General features: G+C 40.9%; 1 protein-coding gene across 3 annotated transcripts in view; it reads right to left on the bottom strand.

Moving 5' to 3' along the window:
• Window positions 1-7200: 7200 nt before the first annotated feature.
• cltcl1 (clathrin, heavy chain-like 1) overlaps window positions 7201-24194 on the bottom strand; it is a 53268-nt gene continuing 36274 nt past the window's right edge. The window contains exons 22-34 of one of the 3 annotated variants that reach the window (XM_043715382.2): window positions 21421-21578; window positions 20588-20752; window positions 20180-20287; window positions 18752-18919; window positions 17867-18016; window positions 17495-17626; window positions 17269-17379; window positions 16310-16480; window positions 15986-16207; window positions 13702-13722; window positions 12378-12413; window positions 10313-10388; window positions 7201-8391 (exon numbers count right to left, since the gene is read on the bottom strand). In XM_043715382.2, the coding sequence (XP_043571317.1) occupies window positions 8282-8391; window positions 10313-10388; window positions 12378-12413; window positions 13702-13722; window positions 15986-16207; window positions 16310-16480; window positions 17269-17379; window positions 17495-17626; window positions 17867-18016; window positions 18752-18919; window positions 20180-20287; window positions 20588-20752; window positions 21421-21578 (1628 nt within the window). In that variant the 3' untranslated portion in view covers window positions 7201-8281. The remainder of the gene's footprint in view (window positions 8392-10312; window positions 10389-12377; window positions 12414-13701; window positions 13723-15985; window positions 16208-16309; window positions 16481-17268; window positions 17380-17494; window positions 17627-17866; window positions 18017-18751; window positions 18920-20179; window positions 20288-20587; window positions 20753-21420; window positions 21579-24194) is intronic. The other 2 variants (XM_043715384.2, XM_043715386.2) reach the window with 2 other exon arrangements.

The following is a 24194-nucleotide window of genomic DNA, read 5'->3' as shown; positions in this document are numbered from 1 at the left end:
CAAGGTGAGGGTGATAGGTCAGACTGGGGTGGGGGCAGAGAGGTCAGGAAGAAGATTGCAGGTTAGGAAGGCGGTGCTGAATTCGATGGATTTGACTGAGACAAGGTTGGGGGGGGGGGGGGGGGGGGGGGGGGGGGGAGGGGAAATGAGGAAACTGGTGAAATCCGAGTTCATCCCTTGTGGTTGGAGGGTTCCTAGGCAGAAGATGAGGCGCTCTTCCTCCAACCGTCGTGTTGTTGTGGTCTGGCGATGAGGAGTCCAAAGACCTGCATATCCTTGGTGGAGTGGGAGGGGGAGTTGAAATGTTGAGCCATAGGTTGGTTGGGTTGGTTGGTCCGGGTGTCCCAGAGGTGTTCTCTGAAATGCTAATACACAAACTTACAAGACACATTTCTGGCTTTGCGCCTTTATCTGCTACAATAAATTTGCCCGAAATGCCGATTTTACTGCTCCTCGGACGTCTGCCTGAACGGCTGTGCTTTTCCAGCACCACTCTAATCTTCCTCCAATTTAGAACTTCAACTGTTAGATCTGGTCTATCCTTTTCCATCACTATGTTAAATCTAATAGAATTATGGTTGCTGCCCCCAAAGTGCTCGCCCCCGGACAACTCTATCACCTGCCCCACCTTATTTCCCAACAGTAGGTCAAGTTTGGCACCTTCTATTCGGTACTGTTAAATCCACATACTGTTAAATCAACCTGTTGGGTCATGTTATAAAATCATAACTGGGGCACGTGGGACTTTAACCCAGGCCTTCCAGTGCAGAGGGAGGGACATTGCCACTGCATCGCAAGTGTCTTTAGCATGGTGTGTTTAACTATTTAACCACAATTATCTTACACCAACATGCAGTCATTAGGTATCTCACCATAGGATCAAAATGTTAGAGACAGACTCAATCCTTGGAAAGTTCTATACAAAGCTACATTGATAAAAAGGTACACAGTGTCCTTTGGCAGGTATTCAAAAACATTTCTAATGGAACTGTTTGCCATATTTTGGCTACATAATGATTCATTGTGATTTAAGTGACAAAATGTAGGAGTGTGCCTTATACATAGCTCAAAATTGATTACTTAATTGCCACAAGTGATACTAACCCCCATTAACAGATACATTGAAACCTTGCCTGTGGTTCTCATTGAAAATGTTCTTGACAGGCTTCAACCTCCTGTTAAAACTTGTGAACTTATAGCCACTAGAGATTTACAGCTGATGGCACAATCCCCAGCTGAGATGACAATGCAAACTGGAACTCCATAAATACTTGCATATCACCAAGCTGTGCTTACCAACCTGTTCAGATATGTTACTGAACTTCTGGTACAAGGAGGACTTGAAACCTGGGCTCCTGGTCCAGAGACAGGAACACCACCACTACACAACAGCCCTTTGTGTATTAGCATTATAATGAGTTCGACATAATCACAATACACCCAAAGCAATGTGAGGTGGCAGTTTGGGGAGGGAATGAGGCACCATTTCCCGGTTTATTTTCATTACAAACTTACAAGACACATTTCTGGCTTTGCACCTTTATCTGCTACAATTGGTATTTGTACACATTGCGGTTTAGAAATTGAGATTCATTCAGAACGGTTTTTGGATTAATTGCCTGCATGGATACTCAGTAACACTGGAAGACAAGTGCTGTTGGGTGAAGATCAGCGGCTGCTGGCTTTGCACTTTGGATCTTTGAAAAGCAAAGAAAATCCATTTCCATCAAAATGTGGAATCACAGCTAGCATGTACACATCTTCAATTCTCTGCATTTTACTTCACTTGTAGCTCTGTGACAAGTTAGCAAACTACATGACCAAGATCGACGATGATATATCCCTCCCAGATTGTCTCAATGCCTTCTATGCTCGCTTTGAGCAGAATTTCGGACGAGAGAGGTAACATCTATTCCGACAAGTCCTGACAAACCTATCCCAAACAGTCTCTGCATCAGAGGTCAGATCAGTTTTCCTTCGTGTGAATCCAAGGAAAGCGATGAGACCAGACGGAGTACCAGGCTGTGCACACAGAGCATGCACAGATCAATCTCTCCTGCAGCAGGCCACTGTCCCTGCCTGTGATAAAAGAGCCAGCATCATCCCTGTACCTAAGGCAGCTCATGCAGCATGTCTCAATGACTACCACCCAGTGGCCCTTACATTGGTGGTCATGAAGTGCTTTGAAAGGCTGGTCATGGCATTAAATCACTACTTTTGATCCACTCCAATTTGCCTATTTAACCAACAGAGCCATGTCAGATGCCATATCAGTTGCCCTTCACTCCTCCCTAGAACATCTTGACAGAATATCTAACGCAAGAATCCTACTCATTGAAAGTTGAACTGTAGTTAACACTATTATCCCCTTGAGATGGATTACTAAACTTAGTAATCGCTGATTAAGCCCCACTCTGCAACTGGATCCTCAGTTTCCTGACCCACAGGCCAGTGAAGATTGGGGACAATATTTCATGGTCACTAACACTCAATGCTGCTGCATCAAATACCAGACTAATGCCATTTACAAGTTCGCTGAGGATGCCACCATAGGTTAAATCTCAGCTAGTGATGAAGCAGACTAGACAAGGGGAAGACCTGGAGAATAGTGCAGAGAGAACAATCTAGCTCTCAATGCTGGCAAAACAAAGGAACTCATTGCTGTTAATGTGTAGGGGGCATGAGTAACATCCTGCAGAACGTCAGAAGTGGAACAAGGAGAGAGTGACCATCAACAAGCATTCTTGGACTCGTAGATAAATACTCTTGCCAACTTTTTAATAGGTGTACCAGAGAGCATTCTGTCTGGATGTATCACTACCTGGTATGGCAACTGTCCATTCAATATTGGAGACGGTTACAGAGAGTGGTGAACTCGGCCCAGACAGACAATCACAAAGGCCAGCCTCCCATCTACAGAATCCATCTACCAGGCCCACTGTCAAGGAAAGGCCGCCAACATTCTCAACGATCCATCCCACCCTGGCAATGCTTTTCTACAACCTCTACCATCAGGGAGAAGGTACAGGGAGAATGAACACATACACCAGCCCGTTTCACACCAGTTTCTACCCTACTATTAGAATAGTGAATGGACTCAGATTCTTAACATTCACCTGTACCTGTTTTTGTTATTGTTGCTTTTTACCTATTTACTAAATATGCAACTCTGATCTGCTAGCATTGCTCACAAGACAAAGCTTGTCACTGTGCCTTGGTACATGTGACAAATTCAATTCAAATTATGGGTGCAGAATAAATTCATTCCGAACTGCATAACCCTCTGCAGTCACTCCACTCATTCTCTATACCTAACTGGAAGCTACTACTTTGTTACTCTAGTTCTTAAGTCCCTCAGTTAGTCACCTTCCAGGTTAGGTGCACAAACTGGCCTCTGCCACAAATATTAGGCACTGGACTACTGACAGCTGTCAAGATCAAAATTCCTAAAATCTGCCTCCCTTACCTCAAAAGATTTTTTTTAAGTTAAAAAACTCTAACCAAACTTTGTTCAACTAGTTTAATACAGGCAAAAAAGTGGGGTGCTGGAAAAGCACAGATCAGGCAGCAGAGGAGCAGGAGAATCGATGTTTCACACAGAACCCCATCATCAGAAATGTAGGGGTGGTAGAAAAATTTGATTTTGCCCACATGCCTAAAGGGCTTATTTCCAAAACTTCAACTCTCCTGCTCCTCAGCTGCTGCCTGATCTGTGCTTTTCTAGTACCACACTGATCTCCAGTCCTCAGTTTCTCCTGGTTTAGTGGAGCTCTGCCAAACTGAAAATGGTGTCAAACTCAAAATCAGCCACCATCTGAGAGCAAACCGGATGGCTCAAGTGGCCTGTACTTGTTCCTGGTTTGTAAATTGACTGATTCCTGTGAAGTACCTTGAGAAATAAGTGGTCCAAACAGATGCAAGCTGTTGTACACACAGTCATATGGCACAAAGAGCCTTTGATCTAGCCAGTCCATGCTGAACATAATCCCCAAGTAAACTAGCCCTACCTGCCAGCTCCTAGCCCATATTCCTCTAAACCTTTCCTATTCATATACTTAACCAGCACGGTGGCTTAGTGATTAGCACTGCTGCCTCACAGCACCAGGGTCCCAGATTGGATTCCAACCTCTGGCAACTGTCTGTTGAGTTTGCACATTCTCAATGTCTGCTTGGATTTCCTCCCACAGTCCAAAGATGTGCAGGTTAGGTGAACTGGCTATGCTAAATTGCCCAGTGTCCAGGGATGCATACATAGGTGCATTAGTCAGAGGTAAATGCAGAGGGGGGGGGGGGGGGGGGTGGGAGAAAATGAGGCTGGCTGGGTTGAGGGTGGGTGTGGACTGGAGTGCTAGAGATGTATAGCACAAAGATCATTCAGCCCTTGTCCATGCCATCTGGATATCTCAATCCACTCTAATCCTACCTGCCAGCACCCAGCTCATATCCCTCCAAACCCTTATTCATATACCCCTCCAGAGGCCTGTTAAAATGTTGTAATTGTACCAACCTCCACTTCCTCTGGCAGTTCATTCCACACATTCACCACTCTGCATGAAAAAGTTGCCCCTCAGGTCTTTAGATCTTTCCCCTCACTAGCCCTGTGCCCTCTAGTTCTGGACTCCCCACTCCAGAGAAAGACTTGTCTATTCACCCTCTCCATGCCTCATGATTTTGTAAATCTAAAGTCACCTGACATTCCAGGGAAAAACAGCCCTAATCAACTTCTCCCTAACTCAAATCTTCCAACCCTGGCAACATCCTTTTAAATGTTTTCTGAACCCTTTCAAGGGTCAGAACATCCTTCCTTTAGGAAAGAGACCAGAATTGCAGACCAATATTGCAAAAGTGGCCTAACCCATGTTCCATACAGTTGCAACATAACCTCCCAACTCTTGTATTCAATCCTCTGACAATAAAAGCATACCAATTGCCTTCACTATCCTATCTACCTGCGACTCCACTTTCAAGGAGCTATGAAACTGCACTCCAAGGTCTTTGTTCAGCAACACTCCCAGGACCATACCATTAAGTGTACAAGTCCTGCTGAGATTTGCTTTCCAAAATTGCAGCACCTCACATTTATCTAAATTAAATGCCATCTGCCACTTCTCAGCCCATTGGCCCATTTGATCAAAATTCCAATTGTAATCGGAGGTAACCCTCTTTGCTGTCCACTACACCTCCAATTTTGGAGTCATCTGCAAACCTAATAACTATACCTCATATGCTCATCTGAAAAACCCTCCACCACCCTGTCTACCTTTGAGTAATTTCTGTACCCAAATGGCTAGTTCTCTGTATTCCAAGAGATCTAACCTTGCTCACCAGTCTCCCATGGGAAACCTTGTCAAACACCTTACTGATGTCCATATAGATCATGTCCACCATCCTGCCCTCAATCCTGAGTTTTTTTTTTGAAGTAAAAACCAAGTTTGAGACATTATTTCCCATGTACAAAGCCATGTTGACTATCCATAATCAGGCCTTGCCTTTCCAAATATATGTACATCCTGTCCCTCAGGACTCCCTCCAACAACCTGCCCACCACTGATGTCAGGCTCACTGGTCTATAGTTCCCTGGTTTGTGCTTACCACCTTTAAATATGGCACCACATTAGCCAACCTCCAGTCTTCTGGCACCTCACTTGACTATTGATGATACAAATATCTCAGCAGGAAGCCCAGCAATCACTTCCTAGCCTCTCAGGAGTTCTAGGGTACCTGATCAGGTCCTGGGGGATTATCACTCGAGTTTCAGGCCGTCCAGCATTTCCTCCTCTAATGGAGATTTTTCAAGATGTCATCTACTTCTAGATTCCATCTCTTCCATGCCCTTTTTCACAGTAAATACTGGTGTAAAGTACTTTATTTCCTGCAGCTCCACACAAGGGTACCTTACTTCTTTGAGGGGCTATTTGCTCTCTAGTTACCCTTTTGTCCTTAACGTAGCCTGGTCTTTTGTCATTGGTTTACTACAATTTTCTCACCCAATTTGGATCAGAATAAAGGATGAAACCAAGCAAGGAATGGCTTATAACCATTCAGCCTAAACTTTTAGTATGGAGTGTGCCAGGAATTGTGTAGTCAAACTCAATGCCCAGCTTATCAAAGAATATAAGTGCATAAAAACACTAGCATATCCATTGCTGACAACTGCAAAACTAAATGCATCTCCCAGAACAATTAAAACCACAAAAATCACGAAACAAAAGCCATTTGTTAGGTATTCTCTAGCTATCATTTATAGCTGGCCAACAGCCACCCCCACCACACTGCCAGTTATTAGTTAGACTAAATAGAATACAAGTGGATCTGTTAGAAGATTGGTCAAGTTAATTACTTCAGCTGAAGTCAGAAGCTACTCAGATATTGCAGTCTCATTACCCATCTTACTGGCTTATTAACAGTGCATTCTTACCAAGCTGTTGTCACTGATAATTACCTAAAAAGGCATTTGTAGTGAATGAGAAGCATAAAATATTTATAACTTTCTCCCAAACTTGTCTTGCATAGAAAGTGAACATTGCAGATGCTGGAGATCAGAGTCAGAGTGTAGTACTGGAAAAGCACACAGGCAGCAGCCAAGGGTCGGAGTCAATGTTTCAAGTGTAAGCCCTTCATCCTTCCCCATGAAGAGCTTATGCCCAAAACATTGTCAACTCCTGCTCAAAATGCTTCCTGACTGCTTTTCCAACACCACACTTGACTAAGTCTGATGAAATTAATTTGTTAAAACCAAAAATCACATGACAGGTTTATTTGAAACCAGTACTTCCTCAGGCAGAGAGAGAGAATATATACTTTAATTTATGATAAAGGATCATATAAAAGATCAAGGGAGATAGAATTTGTAAGTTGTTTGAAGTACATTTCCTCTAGCTGCCTGAAGTGCAGAGACTCCAAAACCTTACTGCTCCAAATAAACTGGTTGGATGATAACCTGGTGTCATGTGATTTGTGACTTTGGCAACTCCAGTCCACTGACATTTCCACATCTTTATTAAAACCAACATTGCAAAAATGTATCTTAAAATTGGATTCCCAAAAAGATTTAGGTTAAAACCAAATTAAACTACCCCATTATCACTGCCCAGTGTCCACATACTCCAAATGCTTCTATAAGTGGCTTCAACTAATAGCAGGCTAACATTTCTGCACATCTAGTAACATGGAGACAATGAATTACTCAGCATAGTGGTGTCATGAGACATATGTAAACTTTATTTATCCCTCTGGTGACATGGCGAGGGCAGCAGGGGGGGGGTTATGTGGGAAGTCCAATGCACATCCATTTCTTTTAGCTAACTCAATAGGTTAGCACAACTGTACAAAGTAATATTCACAATACCATTGCTGTTGAAGATTTTCCAGCACAATTTCCCTTTAAATACATGTCACCACTATAACCAACATTCTGGACTGAATCCAATTAGTTCCATTACAAGATGGCCTGCAACTAACTGCCTTTTCAATAAATTTGCCAGAGGTATGAAATATTTCAAGAGATTCAGAAACTTCAACCAAAGTGCTGACTGACATGGGTTTACATTCTATTAAACCTAATATTCATGATTAGCAACAAAAGCTCCTTACCATAAATTTTACATTAGGCACAATATTTTAAACAAGTGGCACACACCCTTTCTTTGCATGGAGGCCTGAACTGATGCAGAACAGAGTGCTCCACCCACAGAAGATAGAACGCTTTCACATGAAGTGACTAGTGAATTCAGTTCTGCACCAACTAGGAACGCAAAAAACCCTGCATTCACCTTCCAACTTCACCTTTAGCATTACATATTGGCAAAACATGCAGATACTGGCAAAGTAAACTTCCAAGTTTAATCTCCCTGGGATTATCTGAACACTGCCATCAGTACCATTACTCATCTCATTGAGGGCAAGCTTTACACAGGTTGGGGAGAGGAGTGTGGGGGCAAAAAAAACCATCCACATTGCACTAAGCTGCCAGCTTGAAAACAAAAGATGGCAACCAACCTATTGGAAATATTCATGACTAGATTCAATAAACTAGTTAATACTTGTCTTAATCTTTAAGTCAGTGCCTCAACAGTTTGTAGTTCCTAAATACGGTTTTTAAAAAAGCTACATTGAAGTTGAAATGTAAGAGAGTGTAATAAATAAAATAACAGAAGTCCTTTATAAAATCTTCATGCTGCAGAGGAAGTGTTTGGCTGTAATCCTGTGCTCTATGACGGTCGTACATTTTTCATGAAGATTCAGGGGTAGCAATGGTGAAGTTGACAACGTGATGTGGATTCTACATGTTGAAGCCATAAGCAGGCTGAGCATAGCCAGCTGGATAACCATAAGCATAGCCAGGCTGAGGAGGGACTGCAGTGGAACCTGCTGTCAACATTAACTGCTGACCTAGAAAATCACAAGGCAAAAAAAAGTTAAACAGATAATACATTAGATCTGGTCACTGGTGAGCCCTTTTACAAATTTAAAATATTCAAGCTCAGCAAATCAATATCTATACAGACTTCAATATACAGGAATTTCTAAAATCAGTTTGAATACTGAGCTAACACAGCAATCCTCAAATCCTGTTCAGTATTGTTTCTCTTCAGCCCAGATCTATTGATCAAGGAGTTACAGGAAACCTGATCTTACATACCCACCTTTGCAAAACAAGGCAACTCACTGCCATTTCTCTTTTGGCCCAAAGCACAAACCTAAATTTAGGAACTAGAATCACTGCTCAGACCACAATTGTGGATCTACCAAAAGTGGTAAGGAGGTCTGGAAGGGGAAAAAGAATCAAAAGTAATACAGATTCATTTATGGACAAGGTTCACTATTCATAGAGTTAGGAGCTCAGATAGCTGAGCTTGGAAGTGAAGATGCAGGAATACAGATTGTGAATATAGATTAAACTTAGTTGAATGTGCTGCAGAGTGCAAATAGTGTTAAGTTGAAGGCAGATACTGTACCCTTAAAGCTGGCAAGCACCTGTCATATCACTGCTGGAAAATTGAAAGATTAACATTTTGGCTGTAACCTTGATACCAATTGTTTTCTCAGCAGCTTGAATTTAAATGGTTAAATTATGCCCCAAGATACTAAAACCAATTGAATTTGAAATTTTACTGTTTTGATAACATTGAACCAGTGAGATGATCAATGTTTAGGGTATAAAAAGCAGGCATTTTGGAGTTAGCCAAAAAGAGCACCATCTGCCATTGAAAGACCACTAATCACCACTCACAAAAGTATCATATGAAACATCTTTGCAGCAAAAGACCAGAGACAACCCAGGGGAGGTCTACAAGCAGGAAGATAAACACTGGGGATGACAGCTGCTGTCTGGTTTTGAAAATACAGCTGGTATAAATTTAATAGGGGCTTATTGGATCAGTATACGGTTATGGAATGGGGTAGATAACAAATCTTCAAAGAGAAAGGAGGCTTAGTTATAAATAGTTGTTGATTAGCATTCCTTTTAGAGTTGAAAATTGCTTTTCTTTAAAAAGTGGCATTTGGGTAGTTGTCACTCATACTTGAATAGATTTTGGACAGGTGGGCTTTTGTGCCCTTGGTTTAATTAGCGGAAGTGTTTACTGCCATGTTGTAACACTAATAACAAGCACAAAAAAGTGTGTTTAAATCAGAATACAAATTGACTGAGTTAACAGCAGCAACAGGTTTTGGACATCTCATGGAAACAATTTTGGTAACTGAAAAACTGCCTTCTCGATCAGGAGAAACCTATCAGATCATGGCCTATTTATTGTTCAAAAGGTCAGTGCAAAACATGAAATTACTACCTTGCTGTGCACTGCCAGTTTATCTCCTAGATAAAGTTTTTTTGGCTTTGGACAAGACTTAAGTCTAGTTATGGTCCAATGTGAAGTAGAATAAAAGAACTATTTAAAAAAGCTAGAACAAGTATAAAAGGAGTCAATCAACAAGACTGCAGTTACACATGGGAGAGAGTGAGGACTACAGATGCTAGAGATCAGAGTCAAGTATGTGGTGCTGGAAAAGCAGAGCAGGTCAGGCAGCATCCGGGGAGGACAAAATTCAACATTTTGGGCATAAGCCGTTCAGAATAATGTTCGAGGAAGGGCTGCTGCCCAAAATGGCAAATCCCCTGCTCAGATGCTGTGCTTTTCTAACAACTGTAGTTGGATGTAGGCCAGGTCAGAGCTTTGGGTACATCAACTGGAAGAGAACAAATCTGGCTCACTTTATAAGTAACCCAGAATTATTGGGCAGATTCTAAATTCAGGGATATCGGAACTAGAATAGAATTGTTATGCATTACAGCTTAACTAATCAAACCTACCAAATACTAGAGGAGCTGGTTCAGCCACTTGGTCTTCATCTTTTCTCAAGCTATCTGAAGCATCAAGTTTATCAACCTAAGGGTAAGAAAAATTAAAAGCAAATCGATATCAAGTTCACCAAAAGACTACAAAATGCTATTTACTACAAACAAAGTTACTACCCTCCAAACATTTACAAAGAAATACCATTGTTCTGTACACAACCAGAATACTTACCTAGCTACTTTAGTATCTGCATCAAGAACCACAAAATTCTATTACTGGAGAACATTGCAGAGTTAAAATCTACACAACACATTTAACATTTGCACTGTACAAGTAAAAAATACCAAGTCATTAAATGCTCAAATAATGCATATTAACCTGAATGCAGAAATTCAAAGTGTTAATGCATATTCAGAAACAAGAGTGCAGAGGCTTTAAGTGAATTGTTGAACACAGACTTCCTTTAGGAGCACCTTGCGGCAGGATATTTTTACATAAAATAGCAGACCACATCAGCTCCAAAGAGGGCACTAAGTCTATAAGCATGAAATCTGAATATAGGCTCATTTCTACTCCAGTTCTGGGCTTACATTCAAAAGCTAGAGTTCCTTCTGACAGTGATGCTACAAATCAATCCTCTGCCTGGGAACATAGATGTTTGTTTAGGGCAGCTTTTGCTACCTGCTGGGGCCAGGCCAGAGGAGGGGAACGGTCTTCAAAATACTAGTTATTTTAAGGAACACCCACAGCACAACTAGATAGTGAGCTCTAGGCTAGAATTGGCATAGAGTTTTAAAAATCAGGTTGATGTGCAACTTGAAGGGAGCTTACTGCTAGGCAGTCTAAAAAAAAAAGAGGGGTAGAGGTTAGGAAGGTGTTCTGAAAAAGGAGACTAGTGCACCTTGCAGATGATACTTGTTTATTCCCTTCACTACTACAATGTGAATGTTTGCCAATAAAGCAGGCTTCGTCCTAATGACACCAAAACATCAGAACAAAAATTTGTTGACAAAAATATTAAGAACTTCAGATGCTGTAAATCAAAAAGCCAAATTCTGCTGGAAAAACTCAGCAAATCTAGCAACATCTGTGAACAGAAATCAGAGTTGATGTTCCAGGTCTGGTTCTGGGGAAGGGTCACCAGACTCAAAAGGTTAACAGATTTCTCTTCAGATACTGCCAGACCTGCTGAGCTTTTCTAGCAGCTTCAGTTTGTGGTCAAAAATGGTACTCATTTTTCTTTGAAAAAGTCAGACCTGCTGAGTTTCCTCCATCAGCGTTTGATTTCTAGCATCCTCAGTGGTCTCATCTTTTGTTGCAGCTGCACTCATCTAGGCAAGTATTCCATCACAGTGATGGATGCCTTTTTGGATGTGGCCAGGCTTTGGAGAGTCTGGTAGAAGAGTTCCTTTCTGCAAAATTCTTGGCGACCTACTCTTTGTAGGTATATGACAGGTCCAGTTCAATTTCTGTCAGTAGTAACTAACTAGGATACAGATAGTTGGAAATTCAGTGATGGTAGTACCATTTGGGGACAGGTGAATACCAATGTAACATGCATTTACTTGCCACTTAACAGCCCAATTCTAGACATCCAGGTCATGCTGGATATGGATAGGTCAATCTGGAGAACTGAAGATGTTACATTACAGAACTGTAATGGGCAAATACTAATCAAGTGGGCAACTGAAGGACCGAAACAGGACCTGTTAAAAAGTCATATGGAACAGTTGGAGCTCAGTCTTCAGATTCAAAAAAGGACCATTCCAAAACAAACTCCTGCAGCAATGTCAGCTTCCACCAGCTCCCAGTAGCCCATATCCCACTATTAAAACCCAATCGTCTGACTGCATGAAAAAGCATGCATTATGGAAAATATGCAGAGGAGAGCACACATGGTTATCCAACAGAACAGTTCCACAAACAATCCTGATTAGGACAGGTTTCCACACAGAGCACATGTATCAGGTACAGTGTTAATGCAGCAAGTTACCTTGCATGCAGTAATGTACATTGCAGCTTGGCCTAGAAGCCTATTTAAATCAGCTGTCTATTGCATCAAATGCAAGTTAACCTTACCGATATTGCTTTGGATTTAACCAGTTGATCAGTTGGCTTGAAAAAAGTTCAGTGTTGGGATGGGGAAGAAATGGGGTAGAGAAAATAAGGCTGCATCACTAAAAGTTAAAAAAGGAAACAAACATTCCAAAAAGAGTCATTGGTCAAGGTTTTCCACCTCAAGAGCTGCGATGCACCAGTTCAGAGATATTAGTGAGCCATGCTGGATAGCAGGGGAACATTTTAAATTCAGCCTCAATAGGTTTTGTGGGGCAAGCTTAAAAAAGTATATCCAAGAAGGAGAAATGTTGGCAATTTTGAATTTGTTGCTCAGGCTGTAGGTTTGCTCACTGAGCTAGTAGGTTTGTCCTCAGATGTTGTCACCATGCTAGGTAACAGTGAGTGCTTGTTTTTTGTCCCACTTGCTATGTGCCTTGGTCTGTTGTAGTGGGTGAAATCACTTCCAACTCTGAGGGGTTGGTAAATGGGGCCCCTAGGCATCATGGGAGCTCTAATGAATTTAAAGGACCGTACAAAACATACGGTCAGCAGAACAATGTCATACAAAATACCCTGCAAGGACTGCACCAACATTACTTTGGATGGACAGGCAGGAAACTAGCCACCAAAAGACATGACCAACCATCACTAGTACCCATACACAGTTGGAGAACATCCATCCATCCTGGGACAGGCTAAAAACAAAGGCACACTGGTATTCCTAGAAGCCTGGCATTCAAACCAGAACTCTAACATTAATTTGGACCCCATTTACCAGAAGTGATATCACCCACCATAACAGACCAAGACACAAGCAAGAGTGGGAAAGAACACCAGCACTTGAGGCTCATTGATGTGCTTATGGTGATAAAACAGAACAAAATCTACCAGGCTGAGAAAGGATGTCTTTAGGTAACACATTAAAGACAGGTTCAAATTACTGTAGACCAAAATTCATTATTCAAAGTTCAAAAAGTGATCTTGTAAGCAAGGTGGAAACACTGGCAGGGTTTTAATTAAGAGCTTGTTTCACAAGTCCACAAGGAGTTGCAAAGCACATCTTGGAATAGAAGTACTGAAAAAAGATTAAGGACATATTTAACATGTTTTACAAGAGTGACCTCAAAAGTAGCAAAATCAAAAAACCTTGCAGTTAGACAAGTGGTTAATTGAGGCTTTGAAACAACTAGTCGTAGGAGATAATTAGTTAAGGGTTAGTCAATTTCTATACTATAGAATTAGAAGGCACTCAATCATGGCCAGGTTAAGCATATCCCTCCGCATTAAGCGAGAACACTAAAGCCTCATTTGAGAAAGCCTAATAAGAGCAAGAGCAGATTGTCACCTTTTCCATTAGTTCATCAACCTGCAAGAAAATTCAGATGTCAAACTCCAAAGCAAAAAAGTAGGTCAAGCACAGGAAAAGAAAAATCATACAAACTTTTGCAGTTTTCATAGGGCAATTCCACAAGGTGTTTCAATTTCATAGATCAGAAATACCTTCACTAAGTCTCAACTGGCTTTGTTTCTTTCTAACTACTGCACACATTTATGACTGATATCGGTAAGTCACTGTTCCAAACATCAATTTAGAATGGATGGCATGAAACATTAGTGATCAGTGATGTCAAGTCCAAAGAATGGATGAATACTGACTCTAGAAAAAAAGTTATTGAAATATCTCCTGAAACACTTGCCAAATCTAAAGACTTTACCAGTGTTTGGTTAATATTTGAGAGTCATACAGCACAAACAAACCCTCAAGACAACTCATCCACACTGACTAGATATTTTAAACAGATTACATCCAATTTGCCAGCATTTGGCCATCCCTCAACCCTTCCTATTCATATACTCATCCAGATGCCTTTAAAAGGTTTAGTTGTGCCAGCCTCCTCATTCCATATATGCACACCTGTGTTAGCACACTGCCCCTCCGGTCCCTTTTAAATCTTTTCCCTTAGCTTAAACCAATGCTCTAGTTTTGGACTTTCCTCTCCTTTCCCTTCTTCCCCACCCAGGAAGAGGAGACCTGGCTATTTACTGTATCCATGCCCCTCACGGATCTTTAAGCTTCTACACAGTCACACTTCAATCTACACCTCCAGGGGAAATCCCCAGCCTAACCAGCCGCTTCCTATAGCTCAAACCCTCCAACCTGGCAACATCCTTAGACTTTTCTAAACCCTTTCAAGTTTAGAATCTCAAAGCAGGAAGACCAGAACGGGACACAGTATTCTAAGTGGTCTCACCAATGTCCTGTGATGTTGTGGTTGTACAGCTTCTATGCTCCATGCACTGACCAAAAGTCTCAAAATGTCTGCCTGGAACTCCACTCAAGGAACGATGCATCTACTGAAACCACTCATCTAAAAAATGGACCATTTGCCACTCCTCAGCCCAGGTGCACACCTGATAAGACTGGAAGGGACCCAACTTGCCTATTGGACTGGTTCTGTAGGTAAGCTTAGCCCAGAGAGCAGAACTGAGTTATACAGCATGGAAACAGACCCTTCAGTCCACACATCTGCAGACATCCAAAACCTGACCCTAGCCCCATTTGCCAACATTTGGGGCATTTCCCTGTAATCAGTTGGAAAATTGTCATACCAGAGGACAAATGGAAACTTCCTGCTCTTATTGGATTGAATAAAAACTTGTGTGGAATCTAAACCTTTGAATTGTTGCTCATCAGAATTGGAGGTGCCAATTTGGTAATGAACTGAGCTTCCAATTCAGAACTGCTAAATTGCCCTCAATCTGCAGTCATAAGGCAAGAGAAACTGCCATGATATTGCTTCATTCCTCCCTCTCTGAAGTCAAGTCTAACTTCATGTGAAACGTTTTGGACCAACCTTGGGCAGTCTTAGCTGCCCAAGTGTGAATTCCACCCCATGTCATTTCTCTTAAGACACTCAAAAGATCAAACTTAGTTACTTGTCCTAATATTGTGATTTCAACTAGAGGGGGACTTCAAACAGGTCACTAAGATGATCTGAAAGCAAGTTACTGCACCAGATCTGGAGAGTCAACAGGAGTAATACTTAAGCCAGCATTTGCACTCAAGACACCAAGTGAACAAGATTCAGGTTTAATGTCCACACATCAAGCACTTCTCTACTTTAACCCCATTTCCCAGCACTTGGTCCATACCCTTGCAGGCTATGGAGCTTCCAAAAAAAAAAAAACGTGGTTCCTGCCTGCAACTCAGACAGATAAGTTTGAGCTAGTCATCATCCTTAAAATATTTCCTCATCCCTTTGAAACTTAAATACCCCTACTAATTGATCCCTCCAAATGCAAGTAGTGAGGGGACACACCAAAAAAAAAAACACTATTGCTATTAACCCTCTACCTCAATTTTGTAAGCCTCTGACTTCTGCTCCAAGCAACACTCTGGTCAAATGTAGCTTTACTTCATTGCCTAGGCTGAAGTCTTTTCATTGTGGTTTAATGCATTTTCTATTCAGCTTTTGTCATAACCTCCCAGCTTTTACACTCAAGCCTGGTCATCTGAAAATTTTCTACACGAATGCTGTGGAAGAAATGTTTTGACAAGACAAACAGCACATAAAATCAGGAGTGGTGCAAAGACTGCTCAAAAAGACAACTTTTAAAAGTTCACTTACTTTGCTGAGATATTCCCTCATAACTTGAATAAAATATGGCATTGCAAAGTCCATGATGTTGTGTCTCCATGACAGCTCAAGAACCACATCTGGCCGTAACAAATCATAGCATGTGAATAAGCAGGACGCAAAACACTCTTGCTTGCCCTCTTCCAGGAACCATTGCAGAAGTTTCTCAGAAAGCTCAGTGTCCTTGGATTCAGCTGTATATTGCATTGCATCCTACAAAACAGTCACTCAAAACTTACCACTGCACGAAACATTTAAAGTTTTAGTCAATGCAAGATTCAAAACATTGCTCCATACAATTCTACAGAAACTTACCTTGTACAAACAGTCTTTTTTGCAGAGTTCCACACTTTGTTTCCAGCGATTGTTACCTTTGTAGAGATAAGCAGCAATACGCCTAAACTCAATTAGCTCATGCTTTTCCAGGCGCTGAGCAAGGATAATGTTGTCGAAGTTATCATATGCGTCAATAGATGTACGCAAACCCTGTGACAAGAAAAACCCAAGGTAATCTTACTCAAACACTGGCCGATTGCCCTTCAGATGGAGGTCAAAGCTCAAAAAGTCCAAGTTAAACTGTTTACAGATGCTTTCATGGCAAAATCTCACTAGATTTTTGTTAGAGGGAAAATGGGTGTTCCTGGCTCGATGAGCATTAACACCAATCCCCAATTATCCTGGAGTGGTGGTTGAGGTACATTGACAGCAGTTCCTGACAAGGAATGTTTTTGACAGATCATTTCCAAGTTCCTTCCAGAAGACTGCAACTTGGGGTTTTGATCAAGTAGATGCAGCAGCGCCCACTCAAAAGGAAGAGAGTAATTAGAACAGAGGGATTAAGTGTTGTTAAAGAAAGCTTTTCACCAAGACATCCAATATTCCAAAAAAGTTACAATGCTGGCTGTTTAAAGTAGGTTCAAGATTGTCAGTTATGAAAGTAAGCCAACCCTCAAACCATTAGAAAAATAAATCTTGTCAGTTAGTGGAATATTCATATTCCAAGATAATTAATACATAATTGACCATGTGAAACCAAATTAACTGCAGGCACAAATATGCCATGGAAGGGATAGTCAACAATCCCAAGACACTGAATAGGCAGCTTTGATTTCATGTGGGATATTCCAAGTAGGATGGGAAGGAACGAGCCAGGGCAAGACTGCTGAGCAAGTGATTCAATAAGAACTTGGGAATTCACTGGAGTGGTCAGTTGCCCTTAAGCAGCTACTCAAGAGCTTGCCAAGAGTTTAAAATTATTAAATATTGCACGGTACCTGATAATCCTCCTCTTCAGTAAGCAGGTTGTTCAGAGCTTCATTCACAGCTTTATTATTGTGATTTTGAACAGAGCGTAAATATGGTTTTATTAGAGGCAATTGGTTCACCTGCAAGCAGAACACAAAATGGTCATGGCAGCATTAAACTTATCCACTGAAGTTACTCATGAAATGCATGATCAGTGTCAGTTACTGATTTTGTTGTGATTCAGTCATGGCTCACCTTACTGAAGAAAGTGACTGCCCTGGTATGGTCTAAACGTGGTGATAGCACCATTAACAGATCATTGATCAACAGTGGTTTGTAATCCAAGTAGAACTGCAGGGCCTTGTAATACAACTCTACATTAGCAACCTATTTAAAATAAAAATTGGAGAATTAACAACTTTCCAAGTCACCTGAACTTAGTCTTAAGAGGAAGATCAATTCCCAAGATTGGTTATTTCAAAACCTGAGTGAAACTGTTCCACATTAGGAAGTTTTAACCAGGCAGTCAACAGCCATTGTTAAAACTAAGACTATTCAGAACAGCAATCTTTAGACCATTACATCACTGGGATGAAAGTATGTGTTATTAGCAATGTAATGCTATACCTTTGCGATTATATCTTTATACTGCCCTTCCTTCCAAGCATCTGTTGGGTGACTCATCATAGTTATGACTGCATTGTCATACTCTTCATATTTATCATAAAGGAAGACCAGCTCAGCCCAAAGGTGCGCCTGCTCTGCTGCACGAAGGACCTAGATAGCAAAGGGAAAAGTAGTATGAACAAAGTGTTACTCAAGTAAGATCGGTTAATCTACATAACCAAAAGGACTCCAGTTATTAAAAATGTTCAAAACAAGAGTATTACAATTCTACACCCAGGTTGACACTAAAGAGATGCAGGCCAACATGACTGCTTCTGATAGCTACCCGGTTTAGTTCCATTCACCAGCTTGGTTTTAACGTAGCTCTATAAAATTCAGTTTATATTTATTAAAAAAGTAACTCCAATGCCCTGAAAACAGGGGAATCCAGATAAACATCTGCGTAAAAGGTTACCTCACTTCTACCTTTGCTTCTTTTGACACCTTAAAATCTATTATCTGGTGAAGAACCTCACCCATGGAAGATATTCAACATTTTCTTCCATCAACATATTAAAAAAAAAGTGTTGAAGTGAGAGTTAATTGATGCACACAAAGCAGTGTATTTATAACTTAAAAGGCATCAGGAAAGCAGAGTGAAAATTTGTATTCCAATTCCATTTCACCAGGGTTGGTGTCTCAGCCAAGAATAAGGTTGCAAAAAAAAAAACACCTAAAAACAAAAAAAAAAAAACAAAAATAGAATCTCAGCAGGTATGGCAGTATCTATGGGTTGGAACTAAACATCAGTCCATCGACCTTTCTTCAGATCCTAGACTCTGCAGCATGCACCCACAGTAGTTAGTTTGGACGATGCATCAGTTTTTAGTGGAATAAGACAAATACCTTCGGAATATTGACCCTGGACCAGAAAAGTTCTAAGTGTTCTCTCATCTTTTGTGGTTTGAATTTGGAGTATAGTATTGCCAGCTCTGTGAACATTCCCATGTGAGCCCGTTCCAAGCCCAATGCTGCTTCCAAGAGAGAGATCAGTTCCTCAAAATACCCTCGATCCTAGTTAAAAACAAAGTAATGCATAACACACCGATTAAGTAATTAGAGACAAGTATAGTAGCCCTACCAAGGAATCAGGTTTTAACTGGAAAGAGACTTAATGGGTGAAGATTTCAATGGCTCATTTTTTAGTTATGACATATGGAAAACTAGTTTCCAAAGTGGTTCTGATAAAGATCAAAAGTAAATCTGACATTTGGTTAAACTAATAGGAAATAGCACTATTCTTTCATACCTGCTCCAGATTGTACAATATAAAAGTGAACAAACCAAACAGGAGCTTGGTTGCTAAATCTGGTGAATAAGTTTACTTTTATTGCAATCATTTGAGGAGAAAGTGAGGGCTGCAGATCAGAGCTGAAAATGTGTTGCTGGAAAAGCGCAGCAGGTCAGGCAGCATCCAAGGAACAGGAGAATCGACGTTTCGGGCATAAGCCCTTCTTCAGGAACGTCGATTCTCCTGTTCCTTGGATGCTGCCTGACCTGCGGTGCTTTTCCAGCAACACATTTTCAGCAGTTGCAATCATTTGCTCAGTCAATAGCAGGATAAGTGCCTACTTCATCTGCTGTCACATTACAATGACCAGCCTGACAGACAGCAATGTGGCATTCATCCAGGTCCACCCACCATGCTCTCCCCACACCATGTAAAAGCCACTGGGGAAGAGTGTACTTTGCCCAGATGAGTTTAGAATTCCTGTTGTTAATTTTGATTGGTAGCAGCAGAGTGCAAGTCAATGATTTAACTTCTGGCTACTTCAAAATTGAATCTAAACGGAGGAAAATCTACTGTACTTCTGCCTTTGTAGATAATATCTACAGCACAAATTTAACTTCAGTTTTGATAACTGTTACAAACTGACGCATTAACATGTTCATTGATACCAGAATTTAAAAGTTTGTCAGGATTGGTGGGTCTGAGATTATAGGGAGTCTCTGAATAGGCTAGGGTTTCCCCCTGCACAACTGGAGGATAGGAGGTTGAGGGATGATCTCAAGTTTATAAAATCATGCAAAATGAATGGTGTATGGAAATGGACTGCCAGAGGAAGTAGTGGAGGCTGCTATAATTACAACATTCAAAAAAGGCATTTGGATGGGTACACGAATAGGAATGACTGAGGGATATGGGCCAAATGCTGGCCAATAATGATATCTGATTGGCATGTTGTTTGTGCTATACAACTATGAATTGCTGCAACTCCTAGTAAACCATCTCACAGCAGCTGAGGAATTATAGAGCTGTTGTAGAACAATTACCTGGTAGTAACTGATCAACTCCTCAAGTTCATCTGCATGGATGACAATGTGTAGGCCACATATCTGGGCTAGACGGAATTCTTGGCCATCAACACAGGCAAAACAAACCTAAAGATGGATGAATAGGAGAGCAATTTAAAGATTATTCAAAATCACATGATTAATTGAACAGTGCCCAGATTAGAGTTGCTGTGCAGAGTTTGGGTGAAACTTTAATAGCTTTAGTACAAGCTTCAAAAGTTCATCCTTATTGTTCATTTGCAATCTTTAGGTAGCTAGGGAAGCCATGTTTAAAAAACATGTTTTGAATACAAATGGCTCTAGCAAGGCCAGGATTTTTAGGTACCTATAAAATCTTCAAAACCAGCTCGAGTAATACAAACAACTGTTATTGGCTGCATTTCATACCTCTTTCCAAGTTCTGGTGCTGTTAGCTTTGCGAGCACTGTCCACAGCAGCTTGGTACTCGCCTAGATGTACCAGAGTGGAAGCCAAGCGAGCGAAGTTGGACACATTGTTGTAAAGTAATTTTGCTGCATCATACATGCCATCATCATAACAGCGATCACCAACCTATGTTGGAGGTAAATATATTAGCTTCATACATTAGCATACTGTTGGGCTGAATGGCCTATGCTGTACCCAGAGTTAGAACACTCAACGGTTCTTAGAGCTCCGATTCACAGCACAATATTACAATTCTGCACATTAAATTTAGTGTCAGTAGTCCAATTGCTCCATAAACTAAAAAAAACTTTTCAGGTGCCCAGCAATGTCCCTTTCCAACAAAAGGAAATCACAGTGCATTTTCACCACCCTAGTGGTCAGCAAGTTAACTAGACTTTAATTCACTGAAGTTGAACATTTTCTGAAAATTAGTCTGGCCATTATCAGCCATTTCATATGGCTCAGACTGCACAAACTTATCTGGGTCCCACAGCACTTGGACCATGGGCCATTTGAAAAATTGGCTTTTTCCACATTTGCTCTCCATTTAATGGAACACATTACATATGGAATTCTAAATGCATGTGTAATCTGCTTTAATGAGTTGCAGCTTTTAAGGACTTGCATGCAAATTAAATGCTTTGCCTTGTAAAACTGAGCTATCTAAACTGCATCATAAAGTTGACAAAAAGACAACTGAAACCAAGATTGTTGAACAGACTTAATTCAATAGTGTAGTCATTTAAATGCAGAGTCTAAGTGCAGTCTTATAAAAGAATGTCTTCTGGTATTACTTGTTGAATGTGGGCATTGTTGGGTCCATTAACAAATTCCTCCAGTTCAGACAAACGGTTGGTCTTTGCCAGAGCAAATATCAACTCAGTCTCCACATATGACTCTTTGGCTTTCTTCCTAGCCATTTGCAGAAATTTCACCAGGTCTTCCCAGTTATCTGAAAGATCAGAAATGGGGATTAAATAATCACTGCTAAAGAAGAATTGACCACATCAACTAAGAAACATTTACACACTTGGCATCAATACCTTTTTATATAAAAAAGGATAGTTTAGTATCTTGAACAAAAAACCCAGTACGGCAGCATCAGGTAATGCAGATTAAGAATCAACTTGATATAACATTTTGCTGGCACTCATTTTAGAAAGGGGAGGAGCACAAGTTCAGCTCTAAGTGAAAGAAACTCAAATTCAAAGAATATTTTATAGTTAGTACTTTCATATTCCATTCCTCAGTTGGTTCTTGATCCAGGTTAGGCAGTTGTCACAATAGCTATTTCCCATGGAGTAGGGATCTAGGCAGCAAGGAAATGGATTCTCAACCATTGAAAGGCTTGCTGTAGGTTTGGGATGGAATCAGATGCACCCATAGAGTACATCAATCAATCAATCTTCAGGAAGGGGGAAAATGCCACTCCCTTAAATGGGACAAGATATTTCAGGTCTGGTCTAGAGATCCAGGGAGCTGTTGAGGCTGTTAAATCCTGGATCACTCACCAATACAAATCTTCCAAATGCCCTTCAGCCCAAACCAGAAATCCCTCCTTATGTGCTGGAAGTCTAGTTTTAAATAGCAAGCTCAAAACCAGAACAAAAAAAAGTGACTGAAAGATGGTCTAACACCACAACATGTAAAACAAACCTGGAATTCCTTCCCTAACAGGAAGGTGGGTCTATCAACAGCACAGCCTGCAGTGCTTTAAGAGGCTCCAGCTCACCATCTTCAAGGGCAACTAAAGGACGGACAGGCAATAAACTCTGGCCAATGACACCCACGTCCCATGGGAAGACCAAAAACCCCACAGGACAAGTTTTCTGAATTGCACAATTAAAAAAGGACCATCCAAAGTAGAAACGATACCTGACAAAGATATCAGCTGCATGACAAGGCTTTAAGAATAGAGAGCTAACAAAAAAATGTGGCATTTTGTTTAAATCAGTGCAAATCAAAACAATTTACCTTTAATAGAAGGAACAACTTGCCTTTACAATTCCAGTTAATATAGTTACACTATTAAAGTGCTGCACAGAAGCAGACAGGAGTAGATACCTTCAAAAATCAGCCTCTTGCCTAGATGGGTTATGACACCCAAGGCAGGTGAGACTAACTTCAGCCTTTGACTCAGACAGGGACACTACCACTGCACCACAGCCTTCCAACAAGTGTATATCTAGTTAAACGGAGGGAATAGTGGGACAGATGAGACAACACTCCTTTTGAAATGGGTAAGTGAATTTGAATTAGCATTGTCACATGTATGCATTAGAGTACAGTGAAAAGTTGATAAGATGACATTATGTGGCAACTTGGGTACAATCCTTTGTAGGAGAATAGATAAAGTTACATTACAGCTATACACATAGTATAACCATACATCAAAACAAATTAAAATGCAGACTCTTTCCAAGGGCCCTCTGCAGACAACCAGTGCTGGGATCTCCAGTCAGATTGCTGGCTACTACCACACCACCTTGGATAGGTGCCCCAGCTTTAAGCCACCAACTGGAAGTCAAAGGCCAAGTGGGGAAAAAAAAGTGACACAGACTGGATGGAGCAGGAGTGTCCTACTTTGCTATCTTATCAATGGAGTGGAAGTATGATGTTTTGGAGAAGTAATTCTCCAACCTTGGAGTTGGATACCAAAAAAATGCATGACTGCCAACTTTGGAGACTTGACCAGAGTTAGTAGATCAATTCAAGAGCAAAGGGGTTAAAATTAAATTGTTTTCCGATGAAAGCTTGAGAGAGAAACTGGATTAAGAGATTTGACTTTAAAAATCCAACTGTCAACAGGAGCCACACATACAAACCAATAATAAAAAAAAGGACCTTGACTCAAGTTTCATGAAAGTTTAGATATATTGGTAGGTTAAGGAAGTGGGCAGGAAGTTAGCAGATGGAATGTGTTAGGAATATGTTAGGGCAACGTGAAGTTGTTCAGTTTGAAGAGAGAAGTGTTTAAAATGGAGAAAGCCACAGAAAGGTCAGGGGGGTTTGGGAGTACTTGCACACACTAGCAGCAGGTGCAGGTGATCAGGAAGGCTAATACTGGCCCATACTTTCAAGGGGGCTGGAATAAAACAGGGAAGACGTACTGCAACTGCACAAGGTGCTGGTGGGATGACAGCATTTTTGATCTCCTTAAAAATTCTCATTAGAGAAATCAAAAGTTTGAGGATGTTTGCTGGTAATGAAATGATCTTAGAGTAAGGCTAAGGAGGTAGTGAGCTTTACACTGGATTTAGAATGGAGGTGGTGATCTTATTGAAACCTGTTGAAGTGACAAGATAAAGCCAGTGAATCTGCATTCTTGTTTCTGATCAACTACAGCAGCTGTGAGGATAGTGCCACTGGGCAAATGGGACTAGAGGATGGCAGGTTGTGTCAAATGCCGCTGACAGGATGAAACAATACACACTACCAAGGTCTCAGGATATGTTTAAAAATTTTACCTTAATACTGAGGTTGAGGAATTCATAAAAAAGTTAAATGTTGACATAGTCAGGAACTAACGATAAGCATGGGAGAATAAAAAAGGGACCAAGGTGAAGGA

The sequence above is a fragment of the Chiloscyllium plagiosum genome, unplaced genomic scaffold (assembly GCF_037043375.1).
Source record: "Chiloscyllium plagiosum isolate Xiang-an unplaced genomic scaffold, Cpla_swu_hap1 HiC_scaffold_24, whole genome shotgun sequence".
Classification (NCBI taxonomy): Eukaryota; Metazoa; Chordata; class Chondrichthyes; order Orectolobiformes; family Hemiscylliidae; genus Chiloscyllium; species Chiloscyllium plagiosum.
This window is presented reverse-complemented; position numbering and strand designations above follow the sequence as displayed.